The sequence below is a fragment of the Gracilinanus agilis genome, chromosome 4, assembly GCF_016433145.1.
Source record: "Gracilinanus agilis isolate LMUSP501 chromosome 4, AgileGrace, whole genome shotgun sequence".
In the NCBI taxonomy this organism is placed as follows: domain Eukaryota; kingdom Metazoa; phylum Chordata; class Mammalia; order Didelphimorphia; family Didelphidae; genus Gracilinanus; species Gracilinanus agilis.
The window spans coordinates 505,739,516-505,749,930 of record NC_058133.1 but is presented as its reverse complement, the minus strand read 5'-3'; the positions used below and the strand labels follow the sequence as shown (position 1 = coordinate 505,749,930).

The window sequence follows — 10,415 nt, the reverse complement described above, 5'->3', positions numbered from 1 at the left end:
GCATCCACATCTTGAAATCTTTAGTTCCTTCCATTCAAGGCTCAGAATGTGTCACTTTCTGCCCCTTCTCCACTCTTGGCTGTTAATGTTTCCCCTCCCCATCTCAAAGTGACTTGTTTCCCCGCCTCCTCCCTATCGCAATGGAACGAAACCCCAATGAGGGCAAGAACTGCTTTCATTTTGGTCTTTGTATCCCAACAGTGAGTACAGCGCCCGGCGCAGAGTAGATGTTGAAGGCTTCTTTAATCACAATGTCATGCCGCAGCACTGTACAGCTAATGGCAAAGAAATGGTCATTCTGGAGCAAAAAGTGGAGGTGCGAAAGATGGCTTCGGGATTGGGAAGAAAACACCAGGTTTCCGGGCAGAAGGGGAGCTCCCAAACCTTTTCCTCAAGCGCTGGCAAGATGGGAGAGAGACCAGGTAGTGTATGTTGGTGAGACTCGCCTGCCTTGGGGCCTGGAGACGAACTCCATCACCAACTACTTCTCCTTTCATGATTAGGACCTTAGACAGGTCCCAAAAGCCCAACAGAAAAGAAATCAGATCATCCTCCTGCAATTGGAGTCCTTCGAGCAACACACACGGAACTCTCCAAGTTCCCTTGACAGCTAAGGAAGGCGTCCCACTCACAAAGACGGCATCACAGGAGGCACCCGAAGCCAGCACCAAGTTCTATAAATAAGGTGAAACCACACTTGAAAAACACAAGCCCACACACTGATAGTAAAAATACACACACACATACACACGAAGGAAACAACATTTTTGGCATGGAATTTCCCAAATGGAGATGGAAGAATTTAATGTCCTGAGTGTGTTTGAAAGTCTTGGAATGAAGCTGTTCTTCCTTAAAACTTCCTTTGGATTTTATTTTTTAAACCCTCACCTTCCGTCTTAGAATCAATACTGTGTATTGGCCCCAAGGCAGAAGAGTGGTCAGGGTAGGCAATGAGGGTCAAGTGACTTGCCCAGGGTCACCCAGCTGGGAAGTGTCTGAGGTCGGATTTGAACCTGGAACCTTCCATCTCCAGGCCTGGCTCTCCATCCACTGAGCCACCCACCTCCCCCCTTCCTTTTGAATTTTTGAGCTCTTTTTCTAAAACTGAGCCGAAGCATTTGCTAACCGAAGACAACAATGACTTTGAAGGGATTGGCCAAGGATGGCATCCTGGAGGGTTCCAGTGATGTGGACCAAAATGGCACCGTTTCCAAGGAAGAGAAGGACTGGAACGCCTACCCAAGCCTGCCCCGGAGAAGGTGGGATGTACAGTTGGACAGCCGTCCCATTTCCCTAGGGCACGGAGCTTGGGCCCGGGACACCTAGGTTCAAATTCCAGCTCCGGCGGGGGCCACATCATCCTGGATGACTCGGCGTCTCCTTTTGTATCTCTAAATCGTGGCTAACCGATGCTCGCTCGGACTCCCTCCCAAGGCTGCGGTGAGAAGAACCTTAGAAAACCGTATCCACATGAACTGCCTCTGGGCGCGCCTCCCCTCCCCCACCGTCACACAGAAACTGCCCCAGGGACGATCCGCCGGATGTGGGTGTAGGACTTCCGGATGGTCACGCTGCCGTGGTGGGACACTCCCCGCGGGAGAACACACTCCTCGGTCAGTTTCTGAGTTTCCGTGTCCCAGCACAGCACCGTGGCGATGACTTCGTTCTTCTCGTCGCGGCCCCCCGTGATGTAGAGCCTGTTGTTACACGGGGAGATTCCACAGCTGGCCCGCTCCTGGCTGAACTGGGTCACCAGGCACCAGCTGTCCTCCACTGGGCTGTAGGAATACAGAGCTTTCATGGCCCCGCCTGCAAAGAGCAGAAACAGAAAACTGACGTGCGGGTTGGCATCTGCGCCCGTCCGCCGAGCTGGGCAGAGCGGGCTGCCCGGGAGAGCCGAATCGACTCCACAAAGTATAATTCAACAAAGATCACGGATTGAACCCCTGTCCTGGACTGGGCTCTGGAGGCAGAAAGGCATGTCCTCAAGGGGTCAGGGCTAGCCAAAGTCCCTTCTCCGGCTTCTTATCTCAAGAATTCTTTTTTTTAAACCCTTCCCTTCTGTCTTGGAGTCAATACTGTGTATTGGTTCCAAGGCAGAAGAGAGAGGTAAGGGCTAAGCAATGAGGGGGTTAAGTGACTTGCCCAGGGTCACACAGGAAGTGTCTGAGGCCAGTTTGAACCTAGGACCTCCTGTCTTTAGACTTGGCTCTCAGTCCACTGAGCCATCCAGTTGCCCCCTTATCTAAGGAATTTTAAAGGCTTTAAGTAAGATATCCCATTCCATGGGACAAGTTTTGGTCAGATGAGGTTAATATCAACAGAAAATAAATTTTCAGTTCATAGAAAGATGCACTACAAACTAAAGAAAATAAAAAATTTTAAATTCCCATTAGGACACTAATGCATTATTGGTGGAGTTGTGAATCCATCCAACCATCCTGGAGGACAGTTTTGTTATGTAGAGATGGCAGCATGGAATCTCTACATAACAGTTTGGAACTATGCCCAAAGGGCTTTAAAATTGCATCTTCCCTTTGATCTACTTCTAGGTCTGTATCCCAAAGAGATTAAAAGGGGGGAGGGGGAGGAAAAGGACCTACAGAAATGTTTATAGTAGCAGTTTTTGTGGCAAAGAATTAAAAATTATGGGGATGTCCATCAAATGGGGAATGACTGAACAAGTCGTTGTACATGTTGGTGATGAAATGCTATTATGCTGTAAGAGATGACGAACAGCATAATACCAGAAAAACCTGGAAAGACTTACATGAACTGATGCAGAGTGAAGTGAACAGAAGCAGAAGGACATTGAATACAGTAACAACAATATTGTGTGATGAATAATTGTGAATGACTTTGCTATTCTTAGCAATTTAGTGGATTAGACAGTCCACAAGGAATCATGATGGAAAATGCCATCCACCTCCAGAGAAAGAACTGATGGAATCAGAATACAAACAGAAACGTACATATTTCACTTTCTTCTCTCTTTTTTTGGTTGAGTTCTCTTTCACAAAATGGCTAATATGGAAACACGCTTTACATTATTGCACATGTACCATCTATATAAGATTGCTTGCTGTCCCAAGGAGTCAGGGAGGGAGGGAAAGAGGGAAGGGGAGAATTTGGCTCAACTTTTTAAAAAGGTTAAAAATTATTTTCACAAGTAATTGAGGAAATAAAAATATTAGTTTTTTAAAATTCACATTAACTGAGTTTGAGATACCTACTGGAAATCCAGTTTGGTATGACTGAAAGGCAGTTGGAGATGGGAGATTGGAGGTCAGCAGAGAGGTTGGGGCAAGACAGGTAGTTCTGAAAACACCTCGGTTGGTTGTTATAGCATGTTAAAACATTTATAAATCAGAGTGTGCTATACAGATATGAACTATTTTTTAAAGTAATGAAAAACACACACATTTATAGAATTGGCCAAATAAAATAAGTGGGTCAGACTCGATGGCCCTTCGAGTCTTTTCTAGCTCCAGATCTATGATTTTTTGTGGTCAGTGTGATACAATAAAAGCATGGACTCTGGAGTCAGAGGACCTGGGTTCCAATTCTGCCTCTCTGATGTTTGCGACTTATGTGACCTTAGAGAAGGCGCTTCACTTCGGTCCTCAGAATGATGGGACCTGGACAAGATAATTCCCTCCAGCTTCAGATATCCCAGATATCCCAACCCTCTTACCCACAACATAAATGTGGTCCCGGAAGCTGACAGCATTGATACATTTGGCCTCAACTGGCATGGATGACTTTAGACACCACTTGTTGGCTGAAGCATCATAACACTGAGTCTTGTCTGTTGCCAGTTTTCCATTTGGTCCTCCCCCAATCACATAGAGCTTCTTCTTATGGCTGGCAGCAGCAAAGGAGCTCACGTGGATGAGGAGAGGTGCTGCCTGGATCCCAGGAGAGGAAGCAAGAAGCTCATATTAGTCCCAAAGAAGGTAGAACTGTCAGTCCAGTTCCCTGCCCCCCCCCAACCATTACTCTTTCACCCTAACCCCTTAGAGTGGGAGTGATGTAGTGGAGAGATGACTGGATTTAGACCCCCCCAAGGGATCTGAGTTATAATCTCAATTCCGCCTCTTACTACCTTTACAGTTTGGGACAAATTACTTAGCCCTTCTCAGCCTTGATTTTACCATCTGTTAAATGAGGAGATAGGGCTAGACGGCCTTTGATGTTTAATTCTAGATCTATGAACCTACGAATCAGAGGAAAACCAAAGAAGTCTCAAAAGCTGTGATATCTGTCCTTTTTTCTAGAGCCCTTATCACTTCAAGTATATCTACCAGCATCTAGGAGCTTAGGAGCCCTCATTCTACCAAGCACTCAGAAGGAAGTCATCCTACAGAGGAGAGAACCGAGACCCAGAGAGATCATAGGGACATAAATCTAGATCTGGAAGAGACTTCAGATGCCATCTGGACTAACTCCATCATTTACAGAGAGAGGAAACTGAAACCCAGAGAAATCATAGGCTCATAAATCTAGATCTGAAAGGGTCTTCAAGATGCTATCTGGACCATTTTATCTAGTTCTGAAGTGATGTTCTTAATGGGCCTACTTCTTGCTGAATTGATAGACACTCCCTAAATCCCACTGAGACAACACTTTCCTTGTTCTCACTTCAGGATCATTACCCAACCTCAGTCTGAGTCATTGACTCGGCACAGGCTTCTGGGAGTAGATACCCAAGATCTTTTTTTGTGTGTTTTTTTAAACCATAACCACAAATAAGGACTCATAGGCATACCACAATATCAACAACAATGTCGGTTGTCTTCCCCACCCAACTCAACAATTCAGGCAATGTCTTTTCAGTCCAAGAATCATCTCTTACATGATCAAGGCAAATCCCACCTCTGATGTCTACCCCTGTATGACCTTGAGCAAATGACTTAACCTCCCTAGACCTCAGTCTCCTCCTCTTGACTTGTCATGGAATATATGGCCTCTGAGGTCCCTTCCTATATTCTCTGGCTCATACAGGGATCTCCATTAAATCTTGAATATCATTTCACAGAATGGGATAGAGGAAATGACATTGGACTTGAGTCAGAGAACTTGAGGTCAAATCCCAACTCAGTCTTTATCTGGGACAGTTACCTAAACCCTCTTGGGTCTCAGCTTCCTACTAGGTAAAATGAGAGAAGTTGAACTAGATGGCCCCTGAGGTCCCTTCTAGCCTTACACCTGTGACCCTTGGTTATAGAAATGATTCACTGTTAATGAGTAAATAAAGGATGATTGTACACATAAGGAAAGCCTATAGAGACTTCAGATGCCATCTGGTCTAACTCCATCATTTACAGAGAGGGGAAACTGAAACCCAGAGAAATCATAGGCTCATAAATCTAGATCTGAAAGGGTCTTCAGCTGCTATCTGGACCATTTTATCTAGTTCTGAAGTGACTTGCCTAGGGGGGAGCAAGGTGGCTCAGTGGATGGAGAGTCAGGCCTAGAGACGGGAGGTCCTGGGTTCAAATCTGGCCTCAGACACTTCCCAGCTGGGTGACCCTGGGCAAGTCACTTGACCCCCATTGCCTACCCTTACCACTCTTCTGCCTTGGAGCTAATACACAGTATTGCCTCCAAGACGGAAGGTGAGGGTTTAAAAAAAAAAATCCCAGTAGAATTACTCATTGGCTATGGGGGTGGGGGGTGGGAGGAAGGGAAAGAACATGAATCATGTACCCATGGAAAGATATTCTAAATCAATTAATTAAATAAAAATTTTCAATTCAATAAAATATTTTCCTTAGTGTATGTTGCTATCGCAGCATCCTAAGGGGAGGAGGATAAAAGGTAATGAACTGGCCACATCTCTGACCCTCTAACAAGCAAGTGTAAGGGTTAAATTAAGGAGTTCAACAAAGTGAGGAGAGCGGTTTTAACAGAAACTTTGTTTAATCTAAGAGAGAAGTACAGATAGAAAGACGGAAAAAAGGAAAGAGAGATTATTAAACTTATACTCTATAAATATAACTACAATTCCTAATACTACCTAACATTTCCTAAAACTATCTCTGTCTTCTCAGGACAGGTTCTTCTGCCTGGCACACCAGGCCTAATCTACTCTACTCTGTCTAGAAATTATTCACTAACTACCCAACTCCCTTCAATAATAGCCGCCACCCACTCACTCCTTCAATCAGTTTTTTATGGCAGCCCAACTGTCAGTAGCCAAGTGCCAGCACATCTTTGCCTCAGAGACAGACCTCCTGCTCTCCAGAGATCCCAGAGGCAAAGTGACCAAACCGCCCACCTCCTTTACAACCTTCCTGACCGAAAGCAGTTCCTACTTCCTCTGCTCAGTGTCCTGGTCTCCTTGGTAACAGAATCTTCAGTTCTAGCTCGCTGACTCCTGTCAGTTCTGATCTACTTAGAAATCTTGCTCTCCAGCCTCTTAAAGAGACAGAGGGAGAGATTAAGAAAATCCCTTTAAAAAATGATTCCCCCCAAAAAACATGAATGCCAGAGGTGGAAATTAACCAAAAGGAATGTTTTAAAGGCATAGAATTTTTTAAATGTCCCAGGAAAAAAATGTCTAGACTCTACCTCAGACCAGCAGTTATGGAAAGGGTCATATGTTTCCACATTATTAATTCTCTGTAGCCCATCAAAGCCGCCAATGACGTAGACTTTGCCACCCAGAACTGCCATCTTATGTCTCCATCGGCCAATATTTAAATACTCAATTTGGATCCACTTGTTGATAGAAGAATTATATTTCCAGACATCCTGTTGTGTTTCTTTACCACCTATGGCAGAAATAGGGGTCAGAAAGCTTTGAAGCTCAATGAAAACTTTAGATAAATGATGGGAGTAAGATTTTAAAAACAGTAACACATACACAATGTTGTTTCTGAGGTTCCGGATCTCATAGAATCATCCATCTACAGCCAGAATGGCCTTGGAGAAGAGATCCAGTGTGAGTCTCCTGTCCCCATTTTACCAATGAGAAAACTGAGGCTTAAGGATATTAAGTACCTTGTCTAAGTCACAGGGGAGTAAACATTGAAGGTAGGGTTCGAATTCAGAATCTCTGACCCAGAGCAATGTCCTTTGCATTGTACCTGGCCCATCGTAAGAGCTTAACAAATTATTATCTACTGGCTCACTGATTAATTGTACCATATTACCTCCCGTCCTTCTTCAACAGACATGACATAACAGTAGAATGTAAGGTCCAGGTGCGGGGCAAGAACTGTTCCATTTGTTTTTATATTCTAAAATGCCTCCCATAGAAGAGGCAATTCATTGATACTGACTTGAACCGAATTTCTGAACCATGAAAAGTTAGAGAGCAAAAGTATGATGTCAAATGGAGCAGTTTTATAGCCCAGAACCTCTTTTGTGCCCCGGAGCCTTTGGGAAGTCAATCTGGTGAATGTTTTGACTCCCTTCTCAAAATCACATCTTTAAATGCATAATATTACAAAGGAAACCAAAAGTTAGTGAAAATAGGGATATTATTTTTCCCATTCAAGCTCATGGATCCCCTCAATCTGCCCAAGGAAACCCAAACCCAAGTTAAGATCCCCTTGCTTAGTGGAGGTGCCCCTGGATTTTCCCCTTCTCCCTTGGCTTTAAGGGATCTCTCCAAAGTCTGGCACCTGGTTGTCTTGGTTTCTCTTTGGGGCATTTTCAGAAAAGCATCACCCATGGGGTTAGGGTTGGAAGGAACTTCTGCACCAGTGGTGAGGGGACTAGGATGACCAATTCTGTTCCAGATTCTTGACCTGATCCATGGTCTTGAGGTAGCTCAATGGTGCAGTGGGCAGGAGTGCTGGGTCTAGAATCAGGAAGACCTGAATTCAAATCCAGCCTGTGTCTGAGCTGTGATCCTGGGGAGTCACTTAATCCCTTTCAGCCTCAGTTTCCTCAATTGTAAAATGATGAAAATATGTAGCACCTGCCTTTCACAGTCATTGTGAGGATTGGATGAGAGAACACTATATATAATGCTTTGTAAGCCTTGAAGCAACCGATAAATTATTATTATCACTTTTATGGCAATAACGGGGTGCCACCCTACCTGATATATAGACTTCATTTTTTAAGGTCACACAGGCAAACTCCACCCACTTTTTATTCTCCGTCTCCAGTTCCTGCTCAGTAATTGGGAGCTTGGCTACTTCCAGGCGGCTGCGCCTCAGTGGGTCCAGGCAGGTCACTTCGGCCACAAATTTCTCATCTTTTGTGCAACCTCCAATGATCATAAACACCTCGGACTGGAACTCATGCATCCTGGGCTTGGTTCTCTCTGAAATGATCTGGAAACCAAAGAAACGCATCCTTTAAAATGCAAATTTATTTATCGTCAATAATAGCTAATATTTGCAGGTCTGCCAAGCACTCCACAGGCTAAAGACACAAACAACTCATTTGCCGTTGCTGACAAACACGTAAGCATTTGCCGAGCCCAGTTCTCATCTCCAGGAAGCTGGCCGAGGCTTGGACGCTCACACCTGTGCCTCTTGGCTCTATTATAGACGATGATTGCATTCTTGAAAATCTATTCCACAGAGGAGACTGGGCATGGCTGGGCTGGGCCGTCCAGTGTGTGGCTCCTGACGAATAACCGGGGACCCTGGTCAGTAACACCCCCTTTGTCGATGAAGCATTACTTAGGGCCACCGCTCTGTATTTTGAACATTTTATATTCTTGTTTCTTTGTATTGGGGACCATTTCTGTAATGGTCAGAGTGCTTTTATGGCTACTTTTTAAAAAATTCCTTACTTTCTATGTTAGAATTGATCATAAGTATCTTGTTCCAAGGCAGAAAGGACTAGGCAATTGGGGTTAAGTGACTGGCCCAAGGTCTCAAAACTAGATCAAATTTGAACCCAGGACTTCCCATCTCCAAGCCACTGAACTGCCTCTAAAGCTTCTTCTTTGTCTTATTCCAACATTAAAATGAAACAGAGTGACATAATAGTTGGCTTTAGATTTGGAGTTAGGAGGAGCTAGGTTCAAATTCAGCCTCAGACCCTTTCTATAGGAGTAGCCTGGAGCAAACAACTTCTTCCAGAGTCCCATTTTCCCCATCTGTAAAATGAGGTAACAATTATGCCAGCTTTCTGGGGTTGCTGTGAGAATCAAATGAGCTGCTCTTTGGGGACAGCTGGGTGACTCAGTGGATTGAGTCAGGCCCAGAGATGGGAGGTCCTGGGTTCAAATCTGGCATCAGACACTTCCTAGATGTTTGAACCTGGGCAAGTCACTTAATCCCTATTGCCCAGCCATTACTACTTGTCTGCCTTGGAACCAATACATAGTATTGATTCCAAGAAAGAAGGTAAGGGTTTAAAAAAAAAGAGATACTCTTTGCAGAGAATTTTACAAACTTCAAAGTGTGACATAAGTGTGAAACACGTGGGCGATCATTTTTGCTCTGATAAATTTAGACTTACAGAGTCAGAAAAGTCCTTCCTGTTATTGCGATCACAAGCCAGGGCCACCAGAGGGAAGCACCATCATTCACAAGATTTGAGGGTTAAACAGGCTCTTAGTTTATATGAAGTCAAGATCAAAAACCAAGTTCCATAGGATTATAGAATTAGAGTTAGAAGGGAGCGCCTCATTTTACAAATGAAGAAACTGATTGGGAAGAAGATTGAAATGATTTTTCTCAAAGTCAAATAAGAAATAGGGGCATTTTTGTTGTGTCCTACTCTTTGTGAGCCCATTTGGGGGTTTTCTTGGCAAAGATAATTGTTTCCCATTTCCTTGTCTAGCTTATTTTACAGATAAGGAAACTGAGGCAAACAGAGTTAAGTGACTTGTCCAGAGTCACTCAATTAATAAGTGTCTAAAGCCAGATTTGAATTCTTGGCAAAGATACTAGAGTGATCTGCTATGTTCTTTTCCAAATCATTTTTAAAATGAAGGACAGAGGCAAATAGGGTTAAATTACTTGCTTAGGGACACACAACTAATGTCTGAGGTCAGCTTTGAACTCATGAATGGTCTTCCTGATTCCAAATGCAGTGTTCTATCCACTATACTACCTAGCTGCTCTACAGTAAGAAGCATAGGTAAGATCTGAACCCCAGGATCTCTGATTTTAGTCAATGTTTTTCCAGCTGTATCTGCTTCCTCTGCCCAGCTTTTACTACCTCCCATCTCCACCCAAGAGATAACATAGAATCATAGAATTCAGAGGCAGAAGAGAATCTGGAAATCATGTCTATGACAGATGGAGATCCTAAATCTTTAACTGGAAGCAACCTCAGAAGTCAACTAATCCAATCCTCTCCTTTTACAAAGAAGGAAACCAAAGCCCAGAAGGATTGGCAGACTGAAAGAGAAAGGAAGAAGAAAGAAAGAAAGAAAGAAAGAAAGAAAGAAAGAAAGAAAGAAAGAAAGAAAGAAAGAAAGAAAGAAAGAACGGAAG

The 10,415-nt window shown here is 44.0% G+C and overlaps 1 protein-coding gene across 1 annotated transcript in view; it reads right to left on the bottom strand.

Annotated features, from left to right (window-relative positions):
• Positions 1-1,507: 1,507 nt before the first annotated feature.
• Positions 1,508-10,415, bottom strand: part of KLHL6 (kelch like family member 6) — a 42,939-nt gene continuing 34,031 nt past the window's right edge. The window contains exons 4-7 of the mRNA XM_044676473.1: positions 8,054-8,291; positions 6,574-6,776; positions 3,695-3,908; positions 1,508-1,809 (exon numbers count right to left, since the gene is read on the bottom strand). Of these exons, the coding sequence (XP_044532408.1) occupies positions 1,508-1,809; positions 3,695-3,908; positions 6,574-6,776; positions 8,054-8,291 (957 nt within the window). The remainder of the gene's footprint in view (positions 1,810-3,694; positions 3,909-6,573; positions 6,777-8,053; positions 8,292-10,415) is intronic.